Source organism: Puma concolor, chromosome D1 (genome assembly GCF_028749965.1).
Source record: "Puma concolor isolate L17-30 chromosome D1, mPumCon1.1.hap2, whole genome shotgun sequence".
Classification (NCBI taxonomy): Eukaryota; Metazoa; Chordata; class Mammalia; order Carnivora; family Felidae; genus Puma; species Puma concolor.
In genome coordinates this window covers 41,749,644-41,765,441 of record NC_141676.1, presented here as the reverse complement: position 1 = coordinate 41,765,441, position 15,798 = coordinate 41,749,644, and the positions used below count along the sequence as shown (strand labels likewise).

Genomic DNA, 15,798 nt, shown 5'->3' with positions numbered 1-15,798 from the left:
CACCACATAAAAACCAGTCCTTGCACCCTTGCATTATTAGTGTCAGACCTAAAATGGTCTTCTTGACCTTTTTCACATCCCATTTCCTCAGCCGTTTCCCCACCCTCCACCCTTATGCCTTGACTCCCTATTTACAGTCTCACCTTAAACCTTGGAAATGAAGTGCCCAACATCAGTTTTCCAACATTAACTTTGTGCTTCTCTCACCTGTCTCAGTTTGAACTCTCCATTTGACAATATCATCTTCTGCTAACCTAAGGGCAAATCCCATCATGATATGCTACACGTCTGAGTATAGGGCCTTGCAAATGCCCGGCCTCCAAGTTCCCCGTTGGACCCATGAGTAGAACAGATAATCTGAAACAAAATCAGCATGGGGCATCTGGGTGGCTCAGTCAGCGTCTGGCTTTGGCTCAGGTCATGATATCATGGTTCGTGGGTTTGAGCCCCGCAGTGGGTTCTGTGCTGACAGCTCAGAGCCTGGAGCCTGCTTCAGATTCTGTGTCTCCGTCTCTCTCTGCCCCTCCCCTGCTCATGCCCTGTTTCTCTGTCTCAAAAATAAAATAAACGTTTAAAAAAAGTTTTAAAACAAAACCAGCATCATGCAGGGCCTTAGAAAACAAAGGGTCTCACTCAAGGAGGATGGTCACATGGGAAGGGGCTCCCTAGTGCCCACCAAATAAAGTCCCAAATTCATAACCTGGTCTTGAGGATGATGCCCTAATCAACCTTTCCAGATTTAGCTACTCCTATTTCCTTACAAGATACCATACTTGAAACTAGACTGCTTGTTCTTTATGAGGTGTGCTTCATGTGGAAAGGTCTCTATACTTCTGCCCATGCTAGCAGTGGAGACAGTGGGTCTCCTATTAACTTTATGGCTCTGAATGCGATCAAGCTTGGCACAAATCCAATGATAAGTAAGATACTTTAGAAATAAAAGGATCTTAGGTATCAATATGGGTCAGCTCCATGATACCCACCAAGGCATTTTAAATGATCATAAAGGTCATTTTACTCAAGAAAAATTAGGGAAAAGAGAATCAAGCTGGTATTAGATCTACCCATGGGGTTAAAAAACTTCTCTATAAAACATGAGTGGTCAGTCAGGGGCGCCTGGGTGGCTCAGTTGGTTAAGCGTCCAACTTCGGCCCAGGTCATGATCTCACGGTTTGTGGGTTCAAGCCCCACAAACCGGGCTCTGTGCTGACAGCTTGCTCAGAGCCTGGAGCCTGCTTCAGATTCTGTGTTTCCTTCTCTCTCTGCCCCTCCCCCACTCACTCTCTGTCTCTGTCTCTCAAAAATAAACAAAATGTTTAAAAAAAAATTTTTTAAACGAGTGGTCAATGAATTGTATGGTATGTGAATCATATTTCACTAAGCTGTTACAAAAAAAAAAAAATAGTTACTGGTATAGAGTATCCAGGTACAAATTTCCAAAGAACTAATTAAGGAATGGGAGTAGAGAATGTTGTTTGGCTACTGTCCCTCCATGACCAGGTCTTCAAGAAAAGCAGGAGCTGGCCCACAGGCCTCTGAATTGGCGCTCAGATGCTCTCAGGATCAGATGCTCAGCTGCTTGCTGACCTTCGCAAGGGCATCACTGACAACATCAAGATCATGCTGCAGTTCATTCATGGCACTGGTTATGCTCTTGGTGTCTTTCAGGATCTGAATACTCCGTGTATATGGATTATACTTCACTCCAAACGGACGCTTAATTGTTTTGGTAAATTCTCTATTGAAGAAAACAAGTAAGAGGCAATCAATTTCTAGGAGGCAGAATGATGAAAATGGAATGAGCAATAGCAAACCTATTTCACACACTAGACAAAAGACACAGCCAATTTGACCTATTTCCCTACACTGCCTGTGCAGAGATCCCCTGGAATCCTACACAGGTAGGAAACCTAAAATTGTCATAGACACATCCACCCCTGCATTTCTAGGGAAAGATCCTGTGGATGACTGTATTAATGATGTATTCCTTTATATATCTCTTGGCTACGCTAAGGAGACCAACTACAGTAGCTTTATCAGTAGACAACGGTAGCCCTTGACCACCTAGTAACAGACTCCTCAGCTGTGATTTACATAACTACAGCTATACACACACAAACACACATACATGGAAACAGGCCAGAAACAGGCCAGGAGGCCTGCCTCCTGCACATGGACATTCTTTCTGTTTAGAATGTCATCCTCTAGCCTCTTCTCAAATGACCTAACTTCTACCCTTTATTCACACATTAAAGTTCTGCCTTCTTTATCAGGCCAACATTTGAACCTCTCATTTGGCACCCCCAAGAACAATTGTGTTCAGGACCCCTAGGAACACACCTGAAGACAGCTGTACAGGAGTAAGGGCTGAAATGCAGCTTGCAATCCAACTGGTCTACCCAGAAGGGACCCCTTTTTCTAGTCTGCAAAAGGGGGTCATATGTGATAGAGGAAGCCCTGCTAGTATTGTTATTTGGTTCTGTGCATGGCCTAACTCCTCGAGTAACAGAAAATCCCTGGAAGACAAGGAGCATGTCTTAAACCCCCATCTATCCCACAACGATCTCACAATGTGACCTCATGACACCTTCCAACAAATGTTTTGTTAATTCTGCTTCTATAGTCCTACAGTCTTGGCCCAGGCCCTTATTTTCACCTGAAGTATTACAAAAATCTCCTAAGTAGTTTCTCTGCCTCCAATGTTCTTCTTTCTTAACAATACACTTAGCTGATCAATAGTTAAATAACACATAGCTTGATTGCATCACACTCTTGTATGTTTCCATCTCCTTACCTTTTTTATGCTGTTCCTTAGCCTAAAACTTAACATACCTAAATCCTATTTATCCTCCAAGTGCTTTTTCAGATGTCATTAAGCTTTCCCTGTTCCTCCATCTGGAACAAATTGCTCCTGAATAAAATGGAGAACAAAGTTTCATCTGTATCACTGTAAGGCTTCCTATGTTGTTACGTAGCAATTTGTATATAGTTTATTTTTCCTATTAGATTATAAACTCTGATGAGGAGAAACCAATTTCTCAATGTATCTGATTCATATATGCAGTCACCAAACATCACCATAAACAACATACTCTAAATATTTGTTGTGAAAGGGAGATCTATCACAGGCAGAAGGTACCTAGTAGGCTTCTAATTATCCAGCTGCTTACTTCTGTGATTTGTTACCATTATTGGACCTATATTTTTCTTTAATCTATTTATTTATTTATTTATTTATTTATTTATTTTTATTATTATTATTTTAGAGAGAGAGGTCACGCGAGTGGGGGAGGGGGCAGAGGAAGAGAGAGAGAAAATCCCAAGTGGACTCCATGCTCAACACAGAGCCTGACATGGGGCTTGATCCCATGACCCTGGGATGATGACCTGAGCCAAAATCAAGAGTCAGATACTCAGCGGACTGAGTCACCCAGGCGCCCCTGGACTTATCTTTTGCAGAGGAAAGTTAGGCATGAGGAAGATATACTTTACCTCATCTTCTCTTTTGCATCTTCAAAGCTTTCAGATACAAAGTACACATCCTGAAAAGTTGTGATGCGACACTCCTGTTTGCAGGTAATCTTGGGATCAAAGGGCTTTACTTTGGCATGTCCAGAAAGTGAATGCTAGAAGATAGTCAGTGAATCAAAGAATATTGTCTAATTTTATGGATCACATCCTACACACAACCACCACAATCAGCACACCTCTGAATGTATTAATGCAATGGTCCCAACCTACAATTCCAAACTTATTTCCTACAGCATTATTTAACCCACAATATACTTCAGCAAAACAAACTGCTGTTCCCCATAAGTGCCCCAAGATCATCCCATAGCATTGTTCTAACGCACTTTCCATGTAAGAGCCCCCCAGTGATCTTTATTTATATATTCCTGCATTAGGACACCTACTTTCCATCCTGTACTAGTTATTCCTATACATGACTGTACCCACCATCAGGTCGTAGGCTCCTTGAGAGCAAGACAGTACCATGGACAGTGTTTCACACATACCCATTACTCAACAAACATACTTAGTTCATTCCTTTATTGGATAAATAATCAATCTCAAAGAATTCTCTAGAATTTAGGAGAAGTTATTGCTAGCACACTAAAAATGTTGAGAGAACAGCAAGACTTTGCAAGCAAAAGCTCTAAAGTACTTTTTATTTAAAAGATATATCTATAATGTGTCAACTATACTCAAAAAAGAGAAATTAAGTAATTAAAGTCCACATATAAGTAAAAAAACAATTTAAGATATCACTATAAACTTGGGAAATAGAGAAAATTGTCTCTTAAGTAACGTTTATTGCCACCCCAAGTATTTTCCATAGTAGACACTTGTTCAAATCCAAAAACTCTTTCTGGTCGTATCAATCATATTAAGTGAACATGACTATATGCAGAGGTTTACAGCTCTTACTTTAAGTTCACTGATCGAAGAAAGTAATCCAGCACCAAAGACTCGCAACTGCCCATCTTGTTTACAGAGACCAAACTCCACAGTGAAAAAGTAGCACTGCAAAAGGACATTGATATTACTTTCACATCCTGAATTAGCTCAATTTAAAACAAACTGCAACCCTTAGAGATTGACCCAAAGTGTCACGGAATTAAGTTCAAGACCCCCAGACCAGTTCACAAGTATTTCTACAATCTGGGCTTGTTCTAAGGTAGCCCCTCTCAAACTGCTGTTCCCAGGACTCTTACACACTCTTAAAAATTACTCAGGACCTGAAAGATCTTTTGTTTATGTGGGTTACAGCTTACTATATTTACGGCAGTAAAAGTTAAAACTGAAAACATTTACATGTTTACTGATTAAATTTAAAATGTAATAAACCATGTTATGGTAACATAACAATTTAATGCAAAGTGACTTATATTGTACAAAACAAAAAAGAGTCAGGAAAAAGGCATTGTTTTACATTGCTCTAAATCTTTTTTAACATCTGGATAGATATTATTTAATGTCTGGCTGGAAAGCAAGATGGATTCTCACATCTGCTACTGCATTTAACCTGTTGCAATATGTTGTTTTGGTTCAAGTATACGAAGAGAATTCAGCCTCACACAGAAAAGTAGTTGGAAGAAGGCTAAATATTTTAATAGCCTTTTCAGATAATTGTGGGTATTCTTCTTTGACACATCAGAACTCAACAAGTGGCAATTTCTTAGAGTTCAGCTGTAGTATGGAGTCTGAAACTATATCAATGAACTCTAGCCTTTCTTATATTGAAAGCCACTTTGCACTCTGAGTGGGTCTTTCACTTAAGGACCCTGTGCAAGGGTTGCAGGGACTCTAGGGGGTCCCTGACCCACAACTAGAGAAGCACTGTTCTAATCATCTAGCCTATTTCATACTATCTCCCCGACCCTAACACACGCTGCTCCAGCTTCTCGTCATTTCCCCAGACACACCAAGCACCTCCTGTCTTCCCTTGTGTGCACTCATCCAGAGATGCTTTTCCTCCCTTTCTTGGCAGGTGAAAACATGACTCATCTTCCCTGGGCTAGTCCAGATGTTCCTCTTCCATGAAACCTCCCCCAAGCAGTTCTCTCTCCTCCCAGACCATTCTGCCTGAACTTCGCTGTACAGTTCATCCCATCCTAACACAACAGCTTCCTCAAGTAGCGTATAAATTCCTTGAAGGTAGGAACCAGGCCTTCCTCATCTTTGTATTTCCAGGACGACATCTTGTACCTAGTGCTCAAAGAATATTTTTAGCATCATCTTTAGAGGGCCTATCATTTTTACCAAAGAAATATCTACAAACTATTGTTATTGAACTCTAGTGTTTCTCTACCATTTTTTTAAGGCCCATGTCTCCTTTTGATGAACCTTAAAAATCTTACATCCTCCTTTAATGTTATTGAAATAATTTAAATTACCAATTTTGATGCCTTTGATTTCCTTTTGTTGTCTGATTGCTGATGCTAGAACTTCCAACTTTATGTTAAACAACAGAGGTGAGAGTGGACATCCCTGTCCTGTTCCTGATCTCAGAGGGGAAAGCTCTCAGTTTTTCCCCATTGAGGATGATATTAGCTGTGGGCTTTTCACAACTGGCTTTTATGATATTTAAGTATGTTCCTTCATTCCCAACTTTCTCAAGGGATTTTATTAAGAAAGGATGCTGAATTTTGTCAAATGTTTTTTCTGCATCGATTACCAGGATCATATGGTTCTTATCTTTTCTTTTATTAATGTGATGTATCACATTGATTGGTTTGCAAATGTTGAACCAGCCCTGCAGCCCAGGAATGAATCCCACTTGATCATGGTATATAATTCTTTTTATATGCTGTTGAATTCAATTTGCTAGTATCTTGTTGAGAATTTTCGCATCCATATTCATCAGGGATATTGGCCTGTAGTTCTCTTTTTTTGCTGGGTCTCTGTCTGGTTTGGGAATCAAAGTTATGCTGGCTTCATAGAAGGAGTCTGGAAGGTTTCCTTCCCTTTCTATTTTTTGGAACAGCTTGAGAAGGATAGGTATTATCTCTGCTTTAAATGTCTGGTAGAATTCCCCAGGGAAGCCATCTGGTCCTGGACTCTTATTTGTTGGGAAATTTTTGATAACTGATTCAATTTCTTCGCTGTTATGGGCCTGTTCAAGTTTTCTATTTCTTCCTGTTTGAGTTTTGGAAGCGGGTGGGTGCTTAGGAATTTGTCCATTTCTTCCAGGTTGTCCAGCTTGCTGGCATATAATTTTTCATAGTATTCCCTGATAATTGCTTATATTTCTGAGGGATTGGTTGTAATAATTCCATTTTCATTCATGATTTTAGCTATTTGGGTCATCTCCCTTTTCTTTTTGAGAAGCCTGGTAAAAGGATTGGCAAAGATGAAGTCAAGCTTTCACATTTTGCAGATGACATGATATACATGGAAAACCCAATAGTCTCCACCAGAAGTCTGCTAGAACTGATACATGAATTCAGCAAAGTCACAGGATACAAAATTAATGTACAGGAATCAGTTGCATTCTTATACACTAATAATAAAGCAACAGAAAGGCAAATAAAGAAACTGATCCCATTCACAACTGCACCAAGAATCACAAAATACCTAGGAATAAACCTAACCAAAGATGTAAAAGATCTGTATGCTGAGAACTATAGAAAGCTTATGAAAGAAATTGAAGAAGATACAAAGAAATGGAAAAACATTCCGTGCTCATGGATTGGAAGAATAAATATTGTTAAAATGTCAATACTACCCAAAGCAATCTATGCATTCAATGCAATCCCAATCAAAATTGCACCAGCATTCTTCTTGAAGCTAGAACAAGCAATCCTAAAATTTGCATGGAACCACAAAAGACCCCAAACAGCCAAAGTAATACTGAAGAAGAAGACCAAAGCGGGAGGCATCACAATCCCAGACTTTAGCCTCTACTACAAAGCTGTAATCATTAAGACAGCATGGTATTGACCCCAAAACAAACACCTAGCCCAATGGAATAGAATAGAGACTCCGGAATTGGACCCACAAAAGTATGGCCAACTAATCTTTGACAAAGCAGGAAAGAATATCCAATGCAAAAAAAAAAAAAAAAAAAAAGACAGTCTCTTTAACAAATGGTGCTGGGAGAACTGGACAGCAACATGCAAAAGAATGAAACTGGACCACTTTCTTACACCATTCACAAAGATGAACTCAAAATGGATGAAGGACCTGAATATGAGACAGGAAACCATCAAAACCCTAGAGGAGAAAGGAGGAAAAAACCTCTCTGACCTCAGCCGCAGCAATTTCTTACTTGACACACCTCCACAGGCAAGGGAATTAAAAGCAAAAATGAACTATTGGGACCTCATGAAGATAAAAAGCTTCTACACTGCAAAGGAAACAATCAACAAAACTAAAAGGCAACCGACGGAATGGGAAAAGATATTTGCAAATGACATATCGGATAAAGGGCTAGTATCCAAAATCCATAAGAACTCACCAAACTCCACACCCAAAAATCAAATAATCCAGTGAAGAAATGGGCAGAAGACATGAATAGACACTTCTCTAAAGAAGACATCCAGACGGCCAACAGGCACATGAAAAGATGCTCAACGTCACTCCTCATCAGGGAAACACAAATCAAAACCACACTGAGATATCACCTCACACAGGTCAGAGTGGCTAAAATGAACAAATCAGGAGACTACCGATGCTGGAGAGGATGTGGAGAAACAGGAACCCTCTTGCACTGTTGGTGGGAATGCAAACTGGTACAGCCACTCTGGAAAACAGGGTGGAGGTTCCTCAAAAAGTTAAAAATAGATCTACCCCATGACCCAGCAATAGCACTGCTAAGAATTTACCCAAGGGATACAGGAGTGCTGATGCATAGGGGCACTTGTACCCCAATGTTTATAGCAACACTTTCAACAATAGCCAAATTATGGAAAGAGCCTAAATGTCCATCAACTGATGAATGGATAAAGAAATTGTGGTTTATATACACAATGGAATACTACGTGGCAATGAGAAAGAATGAAATATGGCCTTTTGTAGCAACGTGGATGGAACTGGAGGGTGTTATGCTAAGTGATATAAGTCATACAGAGAAAGACAGATATCATATGTTTTTACTCTTATGTGGATCCTGAGAAACGTAACAGAAGATCATGGGGGGAGGGGAGGGAAAAAAAAAAGGTTAGAGAGGGAGGGAGCCAAATCATAAGAGACTCTTAAAAACTGAGAATAAACTGAGGGTTGATGGGGGGTGGGAGGGAGGCGAAAGTGGGTGATGGGCATTGAGGAGGGCACCTGTTGGGATGAGCACTGGGTGTTGTAAGTGTTGTATGGAAACCAATTTGACAATAAATCTCATATTAAAAATAAATAAATAAATAAATAAATAAATAAATAAATAAATAAGAAATCATTTAAATTAAATTAAATATGAACAAAGACAAATCTAACAGCCATCTTGAATCTGACACTCACATCCCACCCCAGATAAGAATTACTGATCTACACAGCTATTTTCAGATTTATACCGTTGCCAGTTTTTGAACAGCCTCCTCTGAAGCTCCAAGAGAAGCCAGGCCAATTTCTTGGGAGAATTGAGCAAAACTAGGTTCAGCCAACAGGGGGACATGACCTAAGAGTTCATGGCAGGTATCTCTGAAAAAGAGGTACAAGTTTGTCACACTGTGATGCTTATGTCACACATAAATGCAAAATCAACAATTCAATCAAGCCAGAATCTCATCTTCCTTCTATTCAGGTGGTATTACTTGGAAATAGATCACAAAGGACACTAACAATGTAGCAGAGAAACTATTTTGGTTCAAAACCTAGGCCACTCAGAAACATACACACATAGGATACCCATAGACATGTGCCCCCCACACCCCCACCAAATCAAGTCTCTGCTCAAATTTCACCTTCTCAGTGAGTCCTTGTCTGATCACCCTTTTCAAAACAGAAACACTCCACACATAACACTTTTTTCCTCCTGCTCTGCTTTACCTTTCTCCATAGCACTTTTCACCATCAAATATAATATGTTATTTACTTGTTTATTATCCTTATCCCCCATTGGAATATAAATTCTATGAAGGCAGAAATTTCTGCCTGATTTTTTTCAATGCTACACTCCCTATGCTTAGGATAGCACCTGGCACCTAACAGGTTGTCAGTTACTAATAGTAATGCTAATGGCTAACATATGCAGAGCATGGAGCATGTATCATGTGCCAGGCATTATTCTCAATGCTTCACATGCGTTCATTCATTTAATCTTCACACAAAACTCATGACGTGAGTACCACTATGACAAATACTATTTGATGAATGAAGGCTGAAGTAGAAGTACTCACGGCTCTGGGGTATAGAGAGGGTCTGAACTGTGTCTCACATACTGTGTGCAGTGAAAAACTCGAAAGGCTAAACCTGATAAGAAATCTCTTGGTGATAAGTAACCAGCCACAGGACGGATGGAAAAACCTGTGCGCTCTGCAAAGCAAAGGAGAAAATGAAGAAAATCTTCACCCAAACAGACCAGTTACCGCCACGCTTTAATACTGCCAGTGGTACCAAGTAACACTTTGAGGGAGAACATGGAAACTAAAATGTGTCATGTGTGCACTAAGGGGAAGTGATAATTATTAAGCACTTACTATGGTCAGGCAATGAGTTAGACCTTATACATCATACCCCCTTTCATGTTTGCAATTTGAATTAAAGTTTATTCTCCTCATTGTGATGACTATAAAACCGAGTCTCAGAGACTTAGTAAGTATCCAAGGTCACACAGTAGATAATAAAAGTAGAAAGGGAGCCCAGGTCTCCTTATATTACACCTTATTGTCTCCCTAAAGGGTTTAGAATATCTCTTAGACAATCTTACTTCCTTTTGCAAAAAAAAAAAAAAAAAACTAAGAAGATCTATTAATTGAAATCAGAACGATTTTTTAATCTATGCCATTTTTAGCCAGTATTACCTCTTGCAAAGTAGTTTCTATACTTTCTCTAAACTGGATGGTGCTCGTTTATTCCCCAACAGCTATAACTGCGTATGCCCTCTATAAAAAGAGACCAGCCAGTAGGCCACAGTGGGTCAGGGGAACTCTATAAGCTCTACTCTTTCCATTCATTTCAAACCCTCACCCTCTGATCTTCCAGTTCCACCCCGTTGCTTTGTACTTGGATTCTCCCACTCTGATGGGTAGATTTCGTGGTCCAATAGAACTCTCCATGATAATGTAAATGTTCTATATCTAGGCTGCCCAATAGGGTAGCCACTAACCACATATGGCTATTAAGCACTTGAAATGTGGCTAGGGTGGATAGAAAACTAACATTTTGATTTACATTCATTTGAATTATTTAAGCAACCACATGTGTCTAGGGACTACCATATTTGACAGTGCAGAGAACTCCTTCCAACTGATGTTTTGTTTGAAGTATCATTTAAGTTTGGTTTCCCTCTTTGGCAGTTTCTCTTGAAACACCTGTAGCAACATGTTCTGCAGACAATTCAAGCTCCAGACCCCAAGTGAATAGCTTTCAGTTTTGTACCCATAACAAAATATTTCCTCCAAATCTCAAGCAAATTTAATTTGATAACTTCCATAGCATATACTTGTCCATCTTTGTAAGACCCACGAGGTCATGTGCATTGGTTCTCTGTCATCCTTCATCACTATTTTTTAAATCTGGTTTTTATAGGAACCATGTACACGAAATCTTCCCTTGTAAAACTATCATGCCTTTTCCTGTTTAGTTCTTAGTTTTGTGCATAGTGGTTGACTAATAAGAATTATGGAGCTGAGTAAATTCATAGACTTTTATGACAATCTATGTAAGAAATTCAGTGATAGGAATTTCGGACCACGGTGGAAATAAACTAAACCATTTGAGTGAAAAGCATAACTTCTATTTGTTCCCTGAGATCAAAGGGGATATATATTTTTCTTACATACTGTAAACCCTGGAAATTACTGATCATGTTACATCCTAAACTAGCTAGAAAAAATAAGGAAACCTGCACCAAATAAGCATGAAGAACTAAAAGGAAAAAAATTAACCTACTCTGTTAATGCCTCTACTTGCTCATCTTCCTTGGGAAACTGATAGAGTCTTAGTGTGGAAAGGAGCTTCAGAGATCATTTACACCAATCTTCCCCTAAGAAACCTGAATCTCCTCTACCATATCCCAGACAAGTGGGTATAGAGCTTTTGTATGAAAACCTCTGGGGAGGCAGAAATAATCATCTCATGAGCCTGTTCCATTTCTAAATGGCTCTTTTAACACAAGGTCTTCTCCATTTTGAGCCAAAAGCTTGCAGTTTCAATCCAATTGTCATTTACTTTAGGACCACATAGTAATTCCTCTCTTACATAAGATGATCATCTGGTACCTAAATAAAGCTATAATGTCCTCTAAATCTCCAGGCTAAATATCCTAAGAGTCCTCCAAATTTTATTTATATACTATGTTTTCCAATCCCCTTATAATTCTGCTCACTTTCCTCTACACCGGCTCCAGGTTATGATTGTCCCTCTTCAAATGGGGTGCCCCATACTGGATCCAATACTCCAGGACGGAGTAAGGAAAATCTGACCTCCTATGTACTTGACTTTCTTCTTCTTTAACAATTTTTTAAGTTTATTTATTTATTTTAAGACAGAGAAAGAGAATGTAAGTGGGGCGAGTGACAGAGAGAGAGAGGGAGAGAGAGAATCCCATGCAGGCTCTGCACTGTTGGTGCAGAGCCTAATGCGGGGCTTGAACCCACAAACCATGAGACCATGACCTGAGCTGAAGTCGGACATTTAACTGACTAAGCCACCCAGGAGCCCCTTGACTTTATTCTTTTATTAAAAATTCTGTCATGGATGGGGCTCCTGGATGGTTCAACTGGCTAAATGTCCGACTTCGGCTCAGGTCATGATCTCGCGGTTCATGAGTTCAAGCCCCATGTCGGGCTCTGTGCTGACAGCTCAGAGCCTGGAGCCTGCTTCGGATTCTGTGTCTCCCTCTCTCTCTGCGCCTCTCCTGCTCACGCTCTGTCTCTCTCTCTCTCTCGAAAATAAACATTAAAAAATTTTTTTTAATTCTGTCATGATCACAACAGAGTTCAACATTCCCCTTACAAAAAAGTAATTCACTTATTACCTTTTAAAAAGTTTGAGACATCTTCCAATTGTGGGATATTATCTTCCCGGTATCCACAATATTTAGAAAGCAAAGGTAAGTTTTTGAGATACTCTCTGCAGGCATGGGTTGGGTAAAGTTTGTTCAGCTCTCGGAACACGGTTCCCCAGGTCTTAATCTCCTCTTCAGTGAATTCAACCTTGGGAATGGGGTCTCCACTAATGAGACACAGATGTTAGTTTGAATTAGCATTCAATAAATAGTAGCACTCACTTTCTATTTACTAAATGAGTATAACTTATTCTATTCATTTATTTTATATGTGTTATTTATAATATACTTACTGCTTATAGTTCATAGCCAAGTCTGCAAAATACTTTCGTCTTTTACGGTAGACATTGTCTTTGAAGCCCTGATAATTAAAGAAAAGTTTTTAAATATCCACCCTAAAAAATACTTGACAAATGATCTTTAGGAAACATTTCACTTTTACTCAAGCTATGAAATTAAAGGGCTACAGAATTATTTTGAGTAAGCATTGTTTAGAAATTGATGATCATTTTTATTTGAAAGTCGATGTTACATGAAAGCTTTATGCGATAGTTGCTACCAGGACAAAAGATTCTATAGATACAAAGACACAAAAATCCTATAGTGGCTACAAAAATAAAATAGTTTGAGGAATAAGAAAAGCAGCATCCTAGTTAAATACACAACTCTTTACCAAGGGTGAGATTCTTTTTTTCTTAATCGTTTGACTACATCTTCAGTTATAGTTTCCTGTAATAGTAATTACTAATAAAATAGTAGTTAATACACAAAATCATGACAACTTAATCTAGCCTTAGATTTTATCGCAGAATGCAAACATAATCATATTTGCAAAGGCAAACAATGATAATAAAAAGATAACATAGTAACATTAGACTCTATACCTAGGAAAAAATTTTTTAAAAAATAGATAAAATAAGACATCAAAATGCAAAACCCAGGCGAAAACAGCCAATAATGCAAAATAGGAAACAAGGGGAGAATGAAAGGGGAGAATGAGTCTCCTTCTCTTTAACACAGATTAACAAACCCCTACTATGCACCTGGCCTTGTGCTAAAATCCAGAGAAACAAATATGAATGAAGCACAATCTGAGTCTTCAAGGAGTTTATATCCACCAATTATTATGAAACAATATGATAACTGCCTTATTAGAGATATGCACAAAATGCCACTGGGACTCAAAAGAGAAACTTTGAAAGAGAGAGAAAGTCCCAACCCAGACAGTATGTGAAAGAGTATGGGGGACGGGGGGTAGGTCAGGAAAGGTTTCCCAACAACGACTCCTAAGCTAAGTCTCAAAAGAGGAAAGGAGATAGCTGGATGGAAAAGGCCAGAAAGGACAGCAGCAGTGACAGTGCAGAGCTGAAAAACAGCATTCTGGGCCTAGGGAAACAGGAGCAACCCAGTGTTGCTGGAGTTTGGAGGAGGAGGTGGGGCATGGAGTGGACTGGTTTGAGGTCTGCTAGGAAAGGTCTGAAACAGCCTGGATTCCATCTTTGGGTAATGGGAAGCCACTGGTGATTTCTATAAATCAATCAATCAATCAATCAATCAGTGAGTGAGTGAGTGAGTAACAGCTTTATTGATATAATTCACACACCATAAAATCTTAAAGTGTACAGAGTAGTGATTTTTAGTACATTCACAGTGTTGTGCAACTACCTCTACTATGATTTCAAAAAATGTTTATCCCCAAAAGAATACACCATACTCATTCACAAACTCTCCCCATTTCCCTTCACCTTCAGACCCTGGCAGCCACTAATCTACTTTCTGTTTCTATGAATTTGCATATTCTGGGCATTTCATATAAAAAGAATCATATAACATATGGTCTTTTGTGACCGGCTTCTTTTACTATCAGTTTTCAAGGTTCATTCATATTGTAGCATATATCAGTATTTCATGCTTTTTTATGGCCAATAATATTATATTTTAGGGACATATCAAACTTTACTTGTCTATTCACTAGTGGATGGACCACTTTTTGCCACTATGAACATTTGTGTACAAGTTTTTGCGTGGACATATGTTTTCAATTTTCTTAGATGTGTACCTAGGTATCAGTGGTGATCTTTAGTCAGAAAAGGGATAATGATCATCCTGAGGTTTTATTTTTTTTTTTTAACGTTTATTTATTTTTGAGACAGAGAGAGACAGAGCATGAACGGGGGAGGGGCAGAGAGAGAGGGAGACACAGAATCGGAAGCAGGGTCCAGGCTCTGAGCAGTCAGCCCAGAGCCCGACGCGGGGCTCGAACTCACGGACCACGAGATCGTGACCTGAGTTGAAGTCGGACGCTTAACCAACTGAGCCACCCAGGTGCCCCGTTTCTTTTTTTTTTATTTTATTTTTTTATTTTTCATCCTGAGGTTTTAGATTGCTCTAGTGACTATGAGGAGTATGGGTTTAAGGTGGCAAGCTGGAAGCTGGGAGATGAGTTAAAGGTGTGGTATAAATAAGGAACAAATTGAAGCAATATTTAGGATATCAAAATCAGCAGTACTTGGTAGTAGATCAGTAAAACTGACTTAGTCACCTCTCCGTAAACATGACCCAGATTTTCTTGCCTCTGACCCTTTGCTCATGTTGCAATGAATTATCTTTCCTCTCCATCTCTTTCCTGCCAAAATCCTTCAAAGCCTAGTTAAGAGGTTGACCTCTGACCTCTTCAACCAGACGTGTTTGTCTTCTTGTGTACATCTCAAAGCAATTTATCCGTGCCACTTAGCACTTTTCACAATTTGATCTTGTGTTTATTCATATATGTGTGCTTTATCTTTCCAACTGAGCAAGTACAGCAATGTATTAATCCCAATTAATAAGTTGCCTAATAAGATATTATAGAAAAAAAAATAGGCAGATCAGCTAAGGACTGGCTAAGGCAATACACAGTCAATGTATACAGCTAGTAAGTGGCAGATCAAAACCTTGGTGTTGACTCCAGAATTGCCATCTTTTTTCTCCACCTTCCCAGGACCGAAGAGCTCCATAAACAACCCTGATGCTTTGGGCTTACTAATTCTCCAACTCATGCCTATACTGTCTCCCAGGTAATTTTCCAAAGAAACAATTTCGTAGTTCATCAACCACCTAATAAAGCAATCATGCTGGACAGTCTTTCTCGCTCC

At 39.3% G+C, this 15,798-nt stretch overlaps 1 protein-coding gene across 2 annotated transcripts in view; it reads right to left on the bottom strand.

Moving 5' to 3' along the window:
* Positions 1-1,430: 1,430 nt before the first annotated feature.
* TPH1 (tryptophan hydroxylase 1) overlaps positions 1,431-15,798 on the bottom strand; it is a 44,861-nt gene continuing 30,493 nt past the window's right edge. For both annotated transcript variants that reach the window (XM_086677847.1, XM_025928219.2), the window contains exons 5-11: positions 12,958-13,025; positions 12,635-12,831; positions 9,834-9,969; positions 9,009-9,135; positions 4,429-4,524; positions 3,493-3,626; positions 1,431-1,738 (exon numbers count right to left, since the gene is read on the bottom strand). In XM_086677847.1, the coding sequence (XP_086533973.1) occupies positions 1,564-1,738; positions 3,493-3,626; positions 4,429-4,524; positions 9,009-9,135; positions 9,834-9,969; positions 12,635-12,831; positions 12,958-13,025 (933 nt within the window). In that variant the 3' untranslated portion in view covers positions 1,431-1,563. The remainder of the gene's footprint in view (positions 1,739-3,492; positions 3,627-4,428; positions 4,525-9,008; positions 9,136-9,833; positions 9,970-12,634; positions 12,832-12,957; positions 13,026-15,798) is intronic.